The sequence below is a fragment of the Platalea leucorodia genome (assembly GCF_965183815.1).
Source record: "Platalea leucorodia genome assembly, chromosome: 3".
Classification (NCBI taxonomy): domain Eukaryota; kingdom Metazoa; phylum Chordata; class Aves; order Pelecaniformes; family Threskiornithidae; genus Platalea; species Platalea leucorodia.
The window spans coordinates 2,540,182-2,559,819 of NC_138825.1; the positions used below are offsets into that span (position 1 = coordinate 2,540,182).

The following is a 19,638-nucleotide window of genomic DNA, read 5'->3' on the forward strand; positions in this document are numbered from 1 at the left end:
TAGGGGGCTATGAAGTGAGGCACCCTCCCCTGCCTGCAGGGGATTGTTCAGGGGGAGCCGGGTGATTTAAAAAGGGGAATTCAACCCATTATTCACCTAATAGTTTCAGCTCATTCCCTTCTGCCACTGAGATATATCCTATCATCTGTCTTTAAGCAGCATGAATGGATTATCAAGTTTCCTTCTCAAATCATCTGCAAGGCAGATTGATGCAGAGTCTTTGTATCTCTAAGCAAAGGGGGAAACGTAAGCCTCTCGCAACACCGCGACTGAATGTTCTCAAGGAAGAAATATGAATATCCCAGCCTTGATTCCCGCGGGTGGCTCATTTCATGGCATGCGACCTTCGGCTTGAGTCAAGAGTCGCAATGAGGACGGGTGTCTGGTTCTGCCTGGTAACGGCCCCAAAAGGCTGGAGTATTCTCCCTGTCAAGGAGAGATGAGGTGAGAGCTGACGCGGTGCCGGCTTCTGGTGATGTCATGCGCCCTCTCACGGGCCGCCCCGGCGGAGGCACCGGTTCGGGACGGGGGTGGCCGTGTTGGCACCTCGGCTCTCCATGCGTGAGGCCGCTCCCTGGCGGGGGGCCGGGGCCGGGGCCGGGGCCGGCCGGGGGGCTCTCCCCGGCTGCGCCTGAGGGGCAGCGCCAGCCCTGCCTCCCGCCCGCCCGCAGGAGCCGCCGAGGGGGCGTGAACGCCGGCCCCGCTGCGGGCGGGAGGGCCCGGCGGGCCCGGCCCGGGCCCCCTCCCCTCGTCCCGTCCCGTCCCGTCCCCGCCGCGGAGCGCAGCCCCGCCGGGATGGCGGCCGGCGGCGCGGGCAGCGCGCGGCAGGTGGCGCCCGCGAGCCGTGCGGGGACGACGCCGCCCCCCCCCCCCCCCCGCCCTCCTCCCCGCCCGCACGTGGCGCGCGCCCCGGTGAAAAGCCGCGAGCCGCCCCGCGCCCGCCACTGGCGCCGGCAGCGCCCGCCCGCACCGCACCGCACCGCTCCGCCCGCACCGCTGCGGCGGGGCCGGGCCGCCCGCCGCCCTGCCCGGCCCGGCCCTCCCTCCCTCCCTCCGCCATGGTGCGCTGGCTCGGGACTTCGCATCCTCCCCGCCGGGCGCGCCGGCGTCCCGCAGCCCCGGGGCGGCGGTTACCGTGAGCGGCGCCGCTTCCAGGGCCGGGCGGCCCCGGCGCAGCAGGGAGGACGAGGCGCACGCCGCTGCCGCTGACCTGTTGAAAGAGCCGGGCTTGTCGGGGTGTCCTTTGTCTTGGTCGTCGTCTTTTTTTTTTTTTTTTTTTTTTTTTCTCGACGGGGGAAGTTTGCTCCCCAGACTGTGGCCCGGCTTCCTCCACACCCTTTCCTCCTCCTCTTCCTCCGTTTTTCCAGGATCCGCTGCCTGGGGCCAGAAGTGATTTCCCTCGCAACCGCCAGCCCCGACCCCAGCCCGGCCCAGCCGCCGGGAGCGCTGGAGCTGGGCCCCCCCCCGCCCTCCGCAGGAGCTGCCCGCGGGCCCCGGGCTTGCCCTTTCCCCGGCGGCGGGGCGGCCCCGGCAGGGCTGCAGCCCCTCGGCGGCGGGGTGCCCCCGGGCCGCCACCATGTCGAAAGTGGCGGCGGAAAGTTGCGGGGCGGCGCTGGCCGAGGACTTGTCCAAGGTGTCGGACGAGGAGCTGCTGAAGTGGAGCAAGGAGGAGCTCATCCGCAGCCTCCGCCGCGCCGAGGCCGAGAAGATGAGCGCGATGCTGGACCACAGCAACCTCATCCGCGAGGTGAACCGCCGCCTCCAGCTCCACCTCGGCGAGATCCGCGGCTTGAAGGTAGCGGGGTGGGCAGGGTGGGACCCCTGAAGTTTCTGCGGTGTCTCCGCGTCCCCCGCCCGTCCCGCCGGCAGCGATCTCATCAGGTGGATGGTCTGGGAGGAGCCGCTACCGAGAACCGCATGAAAAGCGAACAAGGACTGGAGCGGATAGCGTTTGATCCTGCTTCAAAATCGGGTGTCTGGTTAAGAGATGACCGGCGGTTCGGCAGGCTGTGGAGCACGGCTGTTGTATGCTCTGCCCCACTGTGCTTTGGGTTGATGAAAACACTCACGTCTTGTCGCTTTTGGGTTAGGCTTCATTGGTTTTTAGTAAGGTTAAACGATCCTCTCTGAAGTGCACGTGAAAGAATAGTGGGCAGAGCTGTAGGTACTCAAAAGGTTTTGTGTAGCTTATGCTGTTTTGTGCCACTATTTTAAGATGACTTACTCATCCCTCAGGCAGTCTGGTAGACTGCTGGAGAGAGCTGGTCATTTCCAGGATGCAGGGCAGCGTGCGGCAGGTGACGGCAAACCCTTGGGCTCGGTTTCGGGATGATCAGAACCGATCCCTAGTTTATTGTCTGAAAAAGACCTCTGGTAATGCATCTCTGATCTGTAAGTCTGTAAGACATAAGGCTGTAATGACTTATCCCTTCTTAATTTAACTCTTTTGTTGGATGAGAAGCATAGTCCCTAACATTTCCTTCCCAGTTCCGAGGGCTGGGAAGATAGTGTGGCTATTTACAGTTAATTACCCTGACGTAGCATGTGCACGTGTATTACAGACCTGGAAAGTTATCTTAAAGTAGGCATGACTACAAAACGGTTTATGTGTTGTTGCTTTGAGAAAGGACGTTGTTTTTAGGAAATTCCTTCAGTGAGGTGAGGTTGGAAGGAAGGAGAGGAGAGACAGAGATGCAGTGTGGGCTTTTGAATTATTACGTGAGAGTACATTAGAAGAGACTTCTTGACTTGTGGAATGGCTTTAAACAACTAAACTATTGAGCAAGTGTCTTTGATAATAGTGTGGCATAAAATAAATAGCATGTGGGGGAAGACTGTTCCTGTCTCCCAAGTTTTCCTGTTCTTGTTTCCTCTGTGTGTGTCCCCCTTCCTCTTGTTGACAATACGTGGCATCTGGGGGTAAAAAAGACCCCTCAATGATAGTACTTCAGTAAAAATAAAGCTTGCGTTTTAAATGTAGGCTAAATTACAACAATAGTATCTTTCTCCCAGTTATGTGCAAAGGTGTTGTGGCATCGTACGGATTTATGCATCATCCAGATAAGTAACAAAACACACCAAGATGTGTAGGAAGGGGTGACAAATTCCTCTCTCGATTCTGAACTCCCGAACTGATGTTTAACTTCCACCTTTTGTTCAGAGGCCTCAACCGGAACTTTTAAAAGGGATTTGGGAGAACGAGGTTTTGAGCCCTGTGTTGGTGTCTGGACATCTTCCTCCTCTGTCCCGTGTGAAATAACTGGCCCACGAGTACAAGTGACCAGCTGCGCCTGGTTTTGGTGGATGGGCGCCTCCTGCTTCGGACTGTTGAATTGTGGGCTTCTACTCCAACTTGTTTATTGCACCATGGGGTCATTTGAAATATCACTCACGAGCACAGATTTTTAAGGATACCTGGTAGCCTCATTGAGACTTCTCCTTTGTCAAATATGGGTTGAAACTGGTCAAGGTCAAAGTTACTTTGAGGCAAAGATCAGACAAACGCATGCGTGCATGCACACAAACCCAGTGGAGTTACAAAAGCTTCCTTTTCTTAAGAAACAGTGCTAAAATGGTTCTTTCCATAAAGCTAAATTTTTAACAATTGTGGCTAATCTCTACTTCTAATATCATGCACAAGAAGGAATGAATATTTAGATGGGAGAAAGGTAAATATGGTCGCAAGACAGTTTAGTAAAACTGGCAGGATAAAATACTGAAGATGTATTCTCTGGCATATTATTCTGCTGAAGTAATAGCTTGAACATCTTTGCTTCAGACTGTTCCTTACTTAAAGAAGGGTAGGGAATCGTACTTCACTGTGTTAGGAGTGACAAATCTATTAAAGCAGATTATTTCATTTCAGAGCGGTTGAAGCAATTCTGATTAAGTGATGACTGACAAGGTTCTTTTATGCAAATCTGAAACAAAATCAAACAAACCCCAAATATTTTAAATGTCTAAAAAGTTCATCTTTATATGTGAATATTCTTTAGGGAATATAGAGTATAAATGTTAATAATTAATTATTTAAGTGAGATTACAATGTCTGATGTACCTTGCAGTTTTATTCAGCAATAACTCGCAGGTGAATATTTCTCAAGGGAGTGAGATCATCCTGAGAGCATTTATGATCTTTGCCCAGTTTGGGAGCTAAATTATTCTGATATTTAGCATGGAAATTAATCAAGCACCTGAAGCTTATGCTGTATCAGAAGTTAGTCTTTGAACCCTTCAAGATTGGCTCCACATTACAGTCACTTTTTACTGGACAGCAGCTTGCTTCGTTTGAAGCACGGTGCTGTTGTAATACGCCAGATCTACACGTGCAATTATTTATGCCTCGCCTGAGTCCTTAGATGATGGGTATATAGCAGTGCTGTTCACTGGCTGGTATAACGGTAACGGTGTAATGTTAATTCTTTTAGACACTGCTCTGTCATGATTGTCTTTCTTTTAAAGGATATCAACCAGAAGCTGCAAGAAGATAACCAAGAACTGAGAGACCTTTGCTGCTTTCTGGATGATGACAGGCAGAAAGGCAAGAAGGTGTCCCGTGAGTGGCAGAGACTGGGCAGATACAGTGCTAGTGTCATGCACAAAGAGGTTGCCTTATACTTACAGAAGCTGAAAGAACTGGAGGTGAGACAAGAAGAAGTGGTTAAGGAAAACCTGGAGCTGAAAGAATTGTGTGTGTTGCTGGATGAGGAGAAAAGCGGTGGAGCAGGCAGCCGGAGCTCTATCGACAGCCAAATCAGCCTGTGCCAGTTAACCGCAACAAGTACCTACATAAGAGATGTGGGTGACGGGAGCAGCACTTCTAGCACGGGAAGTACAGACAGTCCAGACCATCATAAACATCATCCAAGTACTAGTCCAGAGCATCTTCATAAAACCCGGGGTGAAGGAAGCCCTGAGCATCAGAAACACAGGAGTATCAGCCCAGAGCACCTCCAGAAGCCCAGGAGTTCTGGCAGTCCTGATCATCACCTGAAAGGACCAAGTCCGGAACATCACAAAACCATTGTCAAAGCACCTGAACAACAAAAGCACAGCAGCAGCAGTCCAGAAACTATCCCAAAGCACGTTTTGAGTAGTAGCCCTGAACACTTTCAAAAGCAGAGGCCTGGTAGTAGCCCTGAGCATCAAAAGCACAGCAGTGGCAGCCCAGATCATCCTCAAAAGCACACGTCGAGTGGAAGTACAGAACACCTCCACAAAGTGAGGGGTACGAGCCCTGAGCATCTCAAACAACACTATGGAGGGAGCCCAGAGCATCTCAAACATCTCGGTGGAGGCAGCAGAGAAGGTACCCTCAGGAGACAAGTAACAGATGACCTGTCACCTCACCACAGGAGTATATACAATGGAATGAACGGTGGGTCAATACATTTAGTGAAAACTCACTTTGAAAATTACCAAGGTAGTTTCAGTGCTATTTCAGCTATTTCTGGAAAAGGAGCAATGTTTTATGTGAAATGAAAGGTAACAAGTCTGGTGTAAGCGTTGTTCCTTTAGCAAGTGAATTAACCGGAATATACCTGTTTGTCCATCCAGCAGGCGTTGGGTGGATTAAAAAAGTAGAGGAAAAGGGCATCTTGAGTGTTGGTTTAAGGTATCAGAAGCAGCTCTTGGCCTTGATCCTGCTCTGCGGTTGGTAGATGTCAACTGTTTGTCCCTAGGTAGATTTCTGTTTACCTCGGGGAGGAATTGCACGTCTCTTGTCCTGCCTACATTTGAGTCAGCAGAATGCAGGTGAATGCCTCCAATTTCATTGCCGTGTTCCTAACCTGCCCTGTCTGTAGCTTTAAAGATTTTAAAATTTTCTGTGTATTGATGGAAGGCTTCTTATACCCTTTTCCATAAACTTTGGAAAAGATGCCAGACAAAGAGCTAGGCTCAATATAAGTGAATCTGATAGCTCCTAAAGCTTTTCAAAGCCTTGAGGTTGCATGTGTTTAATTATAATAAATTAAAAATTAAGGGAGTTATTTTTGTGTTGTTATTGCTGCATTTTAGAGGGATACCCAGTAAACATGCCTAGCTTTTAAGAGCTGTGTATCCTCACTGATTGAAATTAATTACTTTTTTTAAGATAGTCACAATTTAAGTATCTTGTTATTTTGAAAGACAAGCGGTTGCAACAGTATTGAAATTGATGAAATACAGCAAATGTAATGATGAAAAAGAAAATTCAAACATCCTACTATGCTGTGGAAATAACTTTTTATAGACTTAGCAGAATTTCTATAGTCTGCTCCATTTTGTTTCTTCTATGTGCTTTGAGATGTTTTCATGAAGGAGATTGGTGTCCTAGTTGAAAACCTGTTTCTCAGACCTTTACACTTAGATTTGAAGTCAAGCCCTGAAGAAAGTGAGGATTTTGCTTTAGTAAATTGTCTTGGATGGAGTTCATGTGTTTCCATTTTATAAGCAGCTGTGAGAAGTGGTGTTGACATCGGTGGAACTGACCACTTGTTGTTGGATCTGCTTGTGAGGTGGAGGAGACAGGGAGCTCTGTGCCGGGTGCTGTCCTCGTCATTTATCACATCGCGCTCTCACATCGGTCCATTTGCCTATCGTGATTAACTTAAAGAATGCCTTCCATTAAGATAACCTGCTCTGTAGGGGTAAATCCAGATTACTTTCAGTGAAATGTGTATACTTGACAGGGCTGACGAACCCCGAAGTGGTAAGTGTAGAGACTTTTCTTTTTAATGATTTTTAAATGATTAATAAGATGGGTGTATGACAACTGTGCAAAGATGTGTAATACATAGGTTATAAGAGTTGGTCTTACAAAACTTCCATTAAATACTGTATTTCTTTCTCCATTCAGTTCTTTCTGTTTAAAATTGACCTGGCTGTAAGTAGCGTGAAGCACGGAACCAGACTTCCTAAAAGTGGCTTCTTACTTGCACTCATGATGTTCATCAATCCAGTCACTGGTTATGTAGAAAGGGGATCTAAGGTTTTAAGTATATAGTTTTAAAACTCACGCACAGACAGAGATCTGTTTTTTCTTCTCCCAACATGGTGGGCTTTCTGATATTTTTTTTTTGTCCAAATAGTCTTGTTAAGAGCTCGGCCGTGTTATTAACAGTGCAATGGAAGCAGTTGTTACTTTAAACCTCAGCCGACTGGCGTCCTTTGTGCAGAGTCTTTCAACCATCTACAGTTTGGACTCAGGCCACAAGATGCTGGAGAGGGCAGCTGGTGATTTGGGAGTCTGTTTATTGACTTTAATCAGAGCTTTGCCTGCCCTACACTTTATATAATCATTTTTGCAGAGGACTTCTCTCACCAGTAAGTTGTCAAACCTCTTCTTTCATATTTATATAATTTGATCCAAGCATGAGGTTTAATTCTGGTCAGCGGTAAAACTCTTGACAGCTTTGCTGTGAGGAAGAGGCCTTAAATTTCAGGAAAATACTTGGTCTTCACAGCAAGGCTGAATCGTTTTGGGTTTTTTGTGTTTTGATTTTGTCAGCCGCTGTAAAGTTGCGGAGAAGAACAGTTACTATGGAAGTGGTAAAAGTGCTGACCGTTACCACTTGTTACTGTTGTGAAAGTAATGTGTAAATCTTAATTTGCATGTTCTGTGTATACATGAACCTGCCAATCCAGAGCAGACGGGGAACTGTGCATTGAGCTGTAAGGAAAATCCTGCTCTTTTGCATCTCTTGTAAGGAATGGTGACATTGTGCAAACATGAGTTAAAGTGGCATGGAAACCTGGCCCTCAACTCTGGTGAGCAATAGAAAAGGATGCTATTTTCAATTCTTGTCCCACAATCATGTAGTAAATATACTGTATCATGCTGGTGGAACCTAGTTTGTTTTAAAATTTGGAGTATATCTAGCTAGTAGATATTTGATTGCACATCTGTGCGATTATTTTGCAGGGCACTTCTAATCTTATTGCAGTACTCGTGGACTGTCATTTGAGCAGCAAGAGTGAAGCGTTTGTGATCCTAAATGACAGATAGCAGAGACTACCATCTTTTAACTCCTGTGTGAATAAAGGAATAAAACAGTGTATTTTAACTATGTAATCAGAACTTACCAGACTCAGTACAGGCCTGTCCCATCTTCCTTGGTCTTGACTCTGGATCTGGTCTGAGAGGAGGAGGTATTCCTCTGCATGCCAAACCTCATTCTAAAAAGTACTATACTGTCTCCCTGAAATTGCTGTTCCTAATTGGAAAGCATGTTTGCAAACAGCCCAGCTATTCCTGTTGAAATGAGAGCTTCCGTACGCTGCTAACAGCTCCCATTTACCCGGGTTTCTGGTCTTGTCAGCACTTGCGTGACCACAGGGAAGCAACGTGGTCAGTAGTGTACAGTTATCTATACCAGAACTTGGACTGTGTGCAAAGATGTGGGGAATGGAGTTGGAGTATTTGCAGGTTTCTGACAAACTCTTAAGCTAAATTAACAATATTGTTGTTATTGCATATCTAATATTGCATATCTAATATTGCAGTGCTATCGGAAATATGACGTGTAGCTGTAGTCTGCTTTACAGGGTATGGCAAATGCATTAATCATTTGGGTTCGTGCATGTTTTAAGCTGTTGTGAGGTATGTGGGGAGTTACTTCAGTCTGAAGCTGTCTTTGGTCCATAGGCACAGCTGAAGGAATAAAGGATGAGGTGATAACGTTTCCTTTCATAATTCTTCTCACTTTCTATGCTCAAAGGTTTGATCTTGGTTTTTTTTCTTGTATGACATGTCAGCTTTCATTTATAAGATTTATAAAGCTTTAAAAAAAAAAAGTTCAGGGTTCTCCTACATATTTTTCTGAAATGGGTATCCTCAGCCTTTGGAGTGACAGAAAATGGGATGCGAGAGCTAAATTTGGCTAGATGTTTGTTAATTGAAAACATACGTATTGCATTTTAAAGGCTCTAACCAAATAAAACATGGTAACAATCTTTTGCTGTGATCACACCTAAACAGTCTGGGTAATGAGGACAGAGGTATTTGGGTTAGAAAGATTGCTGAAATTAAAAGAGAAAATACCAGCGGTAAATAGAATAATACATGACAGTTTAACTCTGACACAAATACGTGGGGTATAAGTGCCTCTCTATAAATTAATATGCTTTCAGCATTTGCAGTCTAAGTGGTGTTTTTTATTCTAAGCAATTTATTGTAAACTTTCTATTTTAAGAAGTCCTTTGTTTTACTCTGGGCTTTGACTTTTGTGTGAAAGGAAGGTATCAGAAGGCTTTCACGTGTGCTTTTCGCTTCCTGCTGAGGTTATTAATGAAGTAAAACTGCTGACTTGCACTGTATGGACTGCTGGAGGTGTGACGATTCTTGCAGAACAAATGCAACAGCGCCTCTTCTTGAGGAGAGGTGTTTGTAGGCTAAATGGAGACTCAGCTTAAGTTTTGAACGGTTTCTGCTAAAAATGTGCTTCTTATAAGGAAAATAAAATCAGAAAATACTGCACTGAGTAAAATGGGGAAACTGCTGTATGACTTCAGAGAGAAAAAACGTATAATAACGTTACTGAGTTAACTGATATCCTCTCTGTGGAAATAGCTCACATCCTGCTGGCCAAATCGTGAAATGATGTCATGTTTTGATGTAGGTTTGCTTACGTGTTATGCTTCTTAAAGTTGAAATGGAAATAATTTCCCTGTCATTAATAGCAGCGTACAATACTTTGTGCGTGACTTGAGCTTTCCTGATGGCACCCACCGCTGTACATCTGCTGCTGGGAGCCTGATACAGCATTACTTACTCTTGAGAGTAGCCTGTTGTCTACATAAAGGCTACAGGATAGAATTTTTTGCTTGCCAGTATGAAGTAATCTACTATTTATTTCAGAAGTTTATTATTTTAAGTGTAGAGCTCTGAAACTTTATGTCGATGCGAGTCTTTCAATTGAATTCCATAGGTTTTATGTCAAACTTGTAAATTAGTTTTAGGTGTTACACACTGTAAGAGAACTGGGGCATGATATGTGAATAGGTATGTGACTAGAGCGTACTGCATTTATTACCAGACTCGTTTTTGTGGAGTAATTTATCAAGTTGAAAATGTGGTTTGTAATATCAAAACAACGAACCTACTAGAAACTCATGTTGTAGGGCTTTCGGGAGAAGGTTACGCTTGCATATCCTTAACTTCACTGACAAAACCAGGCTTTGGTTTGAATGTTTTAGTGTAAGGGGGATCATCCTTCCAGCAAAACTACTGATGTGTTAATGGAAGACTGATGCCTCTCCTTGTAAAGAAACTTGTCTGGTTTCAGTTATATGGATGTTCCAGCACTCCGGTTACTGAAAAGTTCAAAGTGGCAGACAGACTGGTGCTGACCGCAGAGGTTTGCTTCTGTCCCTGACAGTTTGATGCTAGATGGGCAGCGGCACTATGCGTCACGGCGGGAAGTATAAGAAGGATTCAGCTGAACGACCTCTCTTGCTGCAGGACTGTGAGTACACCACAGCCACGTGCGATACACAGCACTTTCTGTGAAGTCGCTACTTTCAAGTTTTATACTTTTTCCTTCTTCCATTCATTTGCGTGTCCTGCTACACAAGTGACTTTGTTTTGCAGTAAGGACTTGGTGCTAATTCAGTCTTTCTTTGATGGAAGCGATGGCACTTTCACTGCAAGAATCAGAGTAGGGAGTATAGCTATGTTGTCTTTAAACCATCCCCAGCATAGCACGGATCTTTTAGAACAAGGTCTGTGTTAGTCTGTGATGGGGGTGTGCGCGTTAATAAGGTGGGAGGGAATTGGTGATGACTGTACAGCCTCTGGCGATGAGTCAGTGACTCGTTTCCGCCGGTTCGGTTCGGGTGGCCTACCGCCGTTACACAGGAGCGCTGATGTAGCCCATTCGGTAACTCTCCCTTCGGGCCTGTGAATAGTGCCCTTAGCTTCCAAGCACTTAACCAGTACGAAGTGGAGGTTAGCAGCTATGCTGGCTGGCTGATTAATTTGAGATGTGTGGCCGTATCTCTTGTTTCGAGTGTCTGTGGGAACTTCGCTGACATTTGACCACAGCCCTCCAGAAGTGAAAGGCTAACAATAAATCACAGTGCTGTTATTGACTGTGTCTTGACAAACACTCTGCAAGCCAGCGCCTGCGCGCATCCCCCAACTTTCCTAGTGTTACACCTGGGATGGATCTGACACGCTCATTTTTTGTTTTGTTTTGTTTATTTCATTGTATGTTTTTAAAAATAATGTGTTTTCTGAGTAGCGAGTGGGAGTTTGTTTCAGTATGTACTGAAGACGATAGAAAAGCTTATTTATTTTTCACGGTGATTGGGTCAAGATGCAAGACATTTGCCTTTACTGCCGAGAGCTCATCAGGAGCTTGCACGGCTGTTAGTGTTGTCTGCCTCAAATATGTGGGCAGATTTTTATTTTATTTTATTTTTTCACTGCCGGAATGGAGAGCCCTTACATTAAAGCCTTGTCTGAGTCCTTGCCTTGGGGAGAATACCCTTAACCTGAGGGCAGGACCTTGTGTAACATAGTCCTTTGCACAGCTTTCTGAGTTACAGTGTTATGATTTTATAATAGTAAAATATGTTCTTAGAAATATTACAGTGATTAAATTGTCAAATTCTCTGAACTCTGGCAGTTATAATGGAGAGTTAGAATATTATAATAATTCTTGGTAAGTGCTGCTTGCTTAAGAACTTCAGCCTTGTAGGGTATATTATGTGTGTTAATCAAAGGGTGTCCTGTCTTTTCTGTTCTATCTATTAATGGAATTTTTTTTTGGTTAGGAATTTAATAATGGAGAGTTGCTGCAGGTTGTGCAGGGATTGGAGATGAATGGGTTAACAATTAGGGAAGAGCATAGCAGTCAGTATAGCGTGAGGTTAAAATTTTGTACTACCACTCACACACAAAGTGCATAGATGTTGACGGGTATCAAGGACTGTGAGGCATTCCAAATTGCAGGGTGTTTAATGAGGTGTAATAAAGTTTTGTGTACATAAGAAAATGGCTCTAGCAATGAAAATTCATTGGCTCCTGAGCTAGTAAGTCATGTCTTAATTAGTAAAATGAAGCACAGCTTATCTTAGGTCTTATTGTCATATACACAGATATATAGTTACTGAGAGGGCACTGAGAATTATCTTCAAGTCATGGTCTTGATATCAATCTTGTCTGCATGTGCTTCTTGGATAGTTAAAGGTGGGCTCTGTTAAGAGAATCAGCTAGGAGTCAAACACCGAGCTTTGAATTTCACTTAATGCAGAAAGAAGTACATCTTAATATAGCACATCCATACTTGTGAAAAGATTAAAACCAAATTATCCAGCGCTCGTGGTATGATCGGTTTTACCAAAACCTTATACTTCAGTCTGTAGAAGAGTCCACTGTGTAACCATCAGCGCTCTTGTCTGTCTGAAGATAACTGCGGCATTAAGCCTTAGTAACAAAAAAGGGATAGAGCGCTGTACCGTGGCATCTGGAGAAGTATTTTAATAGGATGCTCAGCTGTAACTAAACTCTTAAGCGACACTAGCAGATTTAGCCAGACCCTCATTGCCACGAAATGGCACAGAGCCCAACAACGGCTGAAGTCCTGAGAAGTATCATACATTCCTTTGGATAATACAAAATGAAAGAGAATATGGGAATCCTTGGTGTTTGGGAGAAGAGATCTGATTCATTTGGTCTACGGTGAACATCAGCTTCAAAGTAATGGAAACTGAGGGTGAATTTCACTCTGGTGTGTTGTTCCATCGCTGTTAATGGCAAAAGTTTTTGTGTGCCTCTGTCTAAACCAGCTAGTCCCGGTCCCTTTTGGTGGGGGGGGAACAGTGAAATACTAATTGCATTGGTCTGATCCAGCGTGGCAATTTCTGATTTCTGTAAGGTGGTTCTTTTGGTTGTTGTTCCTTTGCATGTGGATGCAATTTGTCCCCATGCTCATTCTCCAGCTGTGGCTTGTAATATTCCTCAAGGACTTAATAATATGGTCTTCACCGTTAGTGCAAACTTGAAGTACTGTGAAGGCTTTTAGTAATGTTCTTTGGTTCCTTTTATATACATGAATTAAGAATCTTCTATAATCTTTCATGCATTCACAATCAAGACATTGAAAAGCGTATTTAAATAAACAAGGAAAAAAATCCACCCTTCTCTCTTTCCCCTCTTTGTGCTATTTCTTCTTTTGAAATCTGATCACTTCCGATGGGATTTTCAGACAGTATCCTAACAGAAAGATACCAAACGAAATGAGAAAAAGGAAGGATTAGCCTGGAAGAGGCCTTGGACAGTGGGACTGAAAGACAGTGAGATACACTAGTAACAGCAATAATCTGTTTGGGAGGAAATTAATTACACAAGTATAACATAGCGGGGGAAGGATATCTACTAAAGGCGTCTTTAAAAAAAATAAATACACTAATGATGCACATGTAGTGTTTTTGTAATTTTTTTTTTTTTTTTTTTTTTAGTACTTTTAATTCTGCAAGATACACAAAAAGGAGTCAGGATCGTGATTTGAGATCTGTCTGTGAGCATTTGGTACACAGCATGAAAATGTTTGCAAATTTATTGATTGTGAATGGGAAAGCTGCTACCGTGAGCTAGGCTGTCTTAAAAGATGGACAGTTATGTGAGGGCTGTGAATAACAAGTAGTCTTAGTTCAACTTGACAGTGCTGCTATAAAACTTCTGGCAGATTGGCATTGTTTCTGTACATTCTTGGGGCGAGGAAGGAACCTTCCAGCAGTTTTGCACCTGTATACTTCAGCAAGTACCTGTTTCTTCAACCCTTTATTTCTTATTTGCATGCTTTGTGTGAACTTTGTACTGAATGATTACAAATATTATGTCAGGTTACAGAGGGTGAGAAGGTTTGTAATACTGATCTGTGAAAGTCCATATAATAATTTAAGCGGTTATTTAGACTAATCAAACACAATACTGTTCAAGCACTGTCAAGAGTAAGAGATGTGTTGTAGCTGAAAGAGCACAGTGAGCCATGTGGTCACGTTGTGGTTTAACCCCAGCCGGCAACCAAGGCCCACCCAGCCGCTCGCTCACTCCCCCCGGGTGGGATGGGGGGAGTAAAGAGTAAAGTAAAGAGTAAAAGCAAGAAAACTCGTGGGTTGAGATAAGGACAGTTTAATAGGTAAAGCAAAAACCGTGCACACAAGCAAAGCAAACCAAGGCATTCATTCAGTCCTTCCCACCGGCAGGCAGGTGTTCAGCCATCCCCAGGAAAGCAGGGCTATGAAGAAAAATTGACTCTATCCCAGCAAAAACCAGCACAGGTCAGCAACAATGTTGAATGTCTTCTGAAGGTCTCCATTTTGGTACTTCCTCAAGGTTACCCAAATTATTCTAGAGCTTTTATGCCTGTAATATTGAACGTCTCTAATTTGATCAATAGTGAGACACCTCCTTCAAATGTTTGGCCTCAAAACTCACTAGATTTCTTTCACTCCATGTCTTTAAGTTCCTGTGAGTTGTAAAAATTGCCTTGATCAATGTTTGCTGTAGGCTTTTTGAACATATACTTGTATCTGGGATTCAAAGAAAAAAATAGATATGCTTCTTCCAAAGGTTACAGGGCCGATTCATCCCTTGGTAGCTCACATTTATGTGAAGTTCCTATAAGCCTGGAGAAAAGCATTGATTGATGATCCACATCCCTTCTTGATTTCTGAGTCTATTTTTGTTTTACAAACAAATCTTAATGATGTTAAAAATCCATCTTATGATTTTTGTGGTCTGAAAACACTACCGATGACATTAAGATGAGTCTCTAAAAATATTGTTTGATTATGAGAGAGAAAAAGAACATTTCACTGAAGGCAGCTGAATACATCAAGCACAAGCATATGAATGCTCTGAGGTAGAATCTGAAAATTGGCTTAGATCCTTCAAAGTAGGCGAGCACTTCACTCCTCATTGGCACCTGACTTGCGCTGAAATTGGATGCCTGGACAGAAGCAAGATGCTTAAATATCCATGCTCTTGCAGTGCTCTGAATGAAGTCGTTTGTCTGTTATTGTCATTCATCTTGCTTGCTTGTGTCCGCTTTAGGATTTTTTGAAACCTGAAGTTAAATTTTGAATTTTAAGTTTTTGCAATATCATTAGGTCCATAAAGAAAACATGAAAGCAAAGCCTTCCAACAATGGGTTTTTCTCCTAACCAGCTTTCCAACCACCAAGACCAAAGGTTCTGCAGTCTTAACTAAACAGCAGAAGATACCAGAATCTGTCTCTCCTGCAGGTACAGGTGCTAAGACCTTTTTGATTTATTCCTTGCTGTTGGAACTTGGCACCTGATCTACACCCCAATCAATAAAGCTGAATGCTACATTTTGACTGCTTGCAACCATAGCACGTGCAAATATTTTAGAGGACTAGGAGGACAAAAAGTGTCCTGAGCATATTAGAAGAAATCCTAATTTCAGCATTAAGGCATTGGTATTTGCATATTTTGCCTTCTCTATAAAAGTAATAAAATGGAAAGATTTCTTACGCTTTTAGAGTGTACTGAAAAGTTGTATTGAGGCTGATAAAAATGAATTGCTGGATTGCCTGACAGCATGGAAGTGACTGATCAGACTACCTTGGAAGCTTGGATCTCCGAGTTTTATCCTCTGAAGTCACTCCTGGTTTTGTCAAGAATGAGTTGGATGGTGCTAACTCCTGGTATTGATCACACTACTGCAATTACATCCAGTTGTAGACCCATGGAATACTAAAAAGATACTGGGAGAAGTCCAAAAAGAGAGGTAGCACAAAAGGACTTGCTTGACCCTCTTTCATGATAACTCTGCAACAGTCCAAGTTAAACAAAGTGTATTGTACCGAAATGACAAGTCAAGGCTTATCAGCTGCCACCTGCAAATGTGGACTTCAGGCACCGAAGCTAAGAGTCAGTTTCCCGGGCAACATATTCTGTTCTGCCTCTGTTGCTTGCTGGTGTTTTTATTTATTTTTTTTTAACTAACAAAATTGACAGAGTTGATTCTGCTATCGGTTTGGAAAATGGATGTTTGAAGGATTAGTGAAGAATGTTTGAGAAATAATTTCTGTTTCTGTTGAGAGCAAAATATCTGTTGAATTTGTCAATATGAAAAGATCGGTACTTTAAATGTAGCAAACCGTGGCTCTTTCTGCTTCGTGTTTGGTAGAGGTGCACTTAGCAGATGTATTTTTCAGTTAATTGATGTTAGATATCAAACCTACACGTCAACTAAATCTAACATGAGATTTTTGGATATTCATTGTCCTTGTTACAGGAGAAACAGCGTGTTGACTGCGAAGATGCAGTCAAGTGACACTTGCTCTCAAATTTAGTATTTTTAATTAAGTGCTTTTAATGCCCCTAAAATTTTTTTAGATTTTAGTTGATTTGTTCTTGCAGTGCTGCGCTGAAATACATCGTGATGCATAGGAAGCAAGAGGCTCTTGAAGCTCATGGGAAAGGGTCTGTAATGGAAGATGCAAGTGATTAGTAGATTTTCACTGCCCAGAGTGAGAAAAATCCAGATAATGTTTGTATTCTGATGATTAGGAAATGCTGTTTCCCAGGGAACCAGGAGCATCTTCATTCCAAACACTGAGCCTCACTGTGTCTGGGTTTTTACCCATCAGTGTAGTAGTCAGGTGCCTCAGGAGTGCAAATAGTCATGCTAGTTAGATGATGAATAAAAGAGCCAGTTAGTTTACTCACCTAGCTAGCACAACTGTTGGTACGGTACTTACTGAGTACTAAATTGTGTCCCATTATATCTGGTGAAACACAGTGGGAAAGGTTCTTTGAGAGACAGTTTCTTCACTGCTCCAGAAGTCAGATCAGGAATCTGGAGAGGATAAAGGTGAGAACATTCTCAATTTTAGCTGCATCCAGAAACATTTGTTACATACGTAAAGAAACATATTTCAACAAACATAGATTTCTGTATTTTAATGGTGTAAATTGGAAGTAGATCTTTGACCTATGGATTGCAGGCCCAGTTCTCTTCTGCATGTGAACACTGTCCCTTTAGCAATCCAAATGTGTTGTTAATTCAGGGCTCAAGCCAGCTGCAAATCTGTGGAGGTCCAGGGATGGATGAGCTTATAGATCTTGGCTTGGCATGATGCTGACTAAGCTGTCATCTGTGCGCCTGTCTGCTTTCAGCTCCATCGGTGCTTAACCTCCACGCCATGCAAGATGTGGCCTGGTCGCTGCAAACCAGTCAGCTGGGCTAGAGGCTGGCTGCGTGGAGGCGTGAGATTTTAGCGACAGCTAGTCAGATAAGGCTCGGTATCAATTTCATTGCATGCAAGTTTGCTTATGCCTGTTCCCGTAGGGAGGGGAGTACTCTCAGAGAGACCTGAGCATCCTCAAAGCCAAGGTGCGCTCCTCATTGCTCAGACGGCTTCCTTCACCTTCTGGTATGGCATCGCTGCAGTGGGGTCATCAGGTCTTGTATCCTGTTATCTCGCTCTGGTTTTGTGAACACATGTTTTTAATTGTGTATTGTGCGGAAAACTTAACCCTCAAAAACACAAAGCTGACCTCTGAAAAACCCAAACCCAAGCATATCCCAGATTTGAAAGCCACCAAAATAAATGTTCAGTGATATCTGTTTTGTGTGTCTGTGGCATGTTTAAATTTTGCTGCATTTGTGAACATCTGGCAGAGGGAAAGACTGAAAATGTCTAGCATGTTGGTCATCAGACTAATGACATTTATGCATCTTCTGGAAACTGCCATTGCAGCATGTCCGGTCTTTTCAGGCCCTATCTGTTGGGCCAAAACCTTTTGCTCTGGTTCGTGCTGTGTAAGCTTGCTTCTGTATTTCAGAGAGTCCTGTGAGCTTCTGAAAGGTCCAAAGCAAGTGTGTGATCTCAGAGATGGGGACTGTGGTATCAGCCAGGGGAGCTAGAGGTGGGGCGGATATTGCTGTTTTTCTTTGCTCACTTGGTTGCTGTGAAAAGCCATCAGAAAGTCCTCTCCTTGCTCCAGCTTCTAACTGCGGAGCTTGAGCCTGCGGAGGCGTGTGGAGAAGCCTTGCTTGACTGCTAGGAGATAAAGCAGCTCTGACTAGAAAGCCTTGGCTTTTCAGCTGGAGATGGATTAACTCATGGCATTTCTAGCCCTGGAGATGTCTCGTGTTGACCAGGATGGCATCAATGTGTGGGACGTGCATTGATTTACGTGTGTGAATGCAGCCAAGATATCAGTTGCATAAAGTCAGAAAAAACAGCTTTGTGCAGTTGAGACCTTGATGTGCATAGTGAGCTATGAATGTGCTGTTAACCTGAGTAAACTCTTACACCTGTTAGTAGTGCCTGGTTATTACTTAGAACTTTTTATCAGTAGTCCTCAAACCAGCTTACCAAGGAAGCAAATATTGTGATCGTCATCTTGTACATGAAGAACAACGGGCTAAACAAATGACAAGACAGGATTAATCAGCCACAAACTAAACCTTAAATCCAGGTTTCCTGGGCCTTAGCTACTGGTTATTCCATTGCATCATACCACTTTTCTTAGATGAGTCTGTTTCGAGTGTGGTGTAAAATTGGGGCTGAGGTTACTCACGTGCCTAGAAAGCACCTTTATGAACAATTAGCTTGATACAAACATTTTCAATGTGTTTCCTTTCAGAATCAGCTTTTAAGGCAATGTTCCCTTCCTTCCTCAGTTTCCGGAATTACGCTAACCAAGCCGGTGGGGAACAAAGCTATTTTTAATTATATTTTGCGTGTGTGTGCAGCAGGCGTATTAGAAGTTGTTAACGTGCCTTTTGCATTTACAGGGATGCTTAAAAGTGTCTTTGCACATAGAGAAAGTGATTTACAATGGATCCAAACTTTGAGTAAAAATGAAGTGCTGTAATAGCTTTACTAGATGAAGCTATATTTTTCTGTCTTGTTTCTCGTGGCCTGTTTCTAATGTTGCAGTATAATTGTGTACCTGTAGCTGTGTTCATTTGGGAAAACGAGGTGCTGATACGAATCGCAGGCACGGTCAGCTCTCAGCTGGGGATTTCACGTTGCTAACCGGTACAATCAAAAGGAGTATTCATCTTTCGTCAGAATAAAATCTGAAAATGAAAGCTCTTGCGTGCTAAAAAAATGAGAACACGATTTTTTGGCAAGATGGTCATTTGGCCCTTCGCATCGGTCAATAGCGTGGCATCTTGTGACTCTGCCAGGGAACAGGGGAAGTGGTACTTAGCAGATATAAATCTCCGGGAGTCTCAGGCTGAACATCTGTGTGACTTGGCAGATGTGGAAGATAGGAACTTGGTGAACGAGTGTATTTTAAGGTTTTTTGGCTGAATGCCGGTAGACTCGTTTCTAGCAGGTAGGTGGTTGCTGCTGCTATCTGTCAAGTACTGCAGCCTGAAATGTTTGCTGAAAGTCGTGTGAAGCAGCGGCTGCGTTTGAGGGAAGACTGGGTAAAGGTTCTCACTGTCTGCCAAAAGATGGAGGTTTCCTGTACAAAGTAACTGTAGCAGAGTCATTTCTAAAAATGTTTATGAATGGCACCGATCAGAATTCAATCCAGGATTTGAAAGCTTCATAATAATGTACGCTCAGCAGGGAATCAGGCTTTGACATTCAAAACCGACAGCCTAAACATTTCCAGTCAGTGATATGTGATGACAGGACTACAGTAACAATCCTTGTC

General features: G+C 43.9%; 1 protein-coding gene across 3 annotated transcripts in view; it reads left to right on the forward strand.

The window, feature by feature from the left end:
- The first annotated feature begins 1,570 nt into the window (after positions 1-1,570).
- CCDC85A (coiled-coil domain containing 85A) overlaps positions 1,571-19,638 on the forward strand; it is an 82,618-nt gene continuing 64,550 nt past the window's right edge. For all 3 annotated transcript variants that reach the window (XM_082305224.1, XM_082305225.1, XM_082305226.1), the window contains exons 1-2: positions 1,571-1,795; positions 4,462-5,377. In XM_082305224.1, coding sequence (XP_082161350.1) covers positions 1,577-1,795; positions 4,462-5,377 — 1,135 coding nt within the window. In that variant the 5' untranslated portion in view covers positions 1,571-1,576. The remainder of the gene's footprint in view (positions 1,796-4,461; positions 5,378-19,638) is intronic.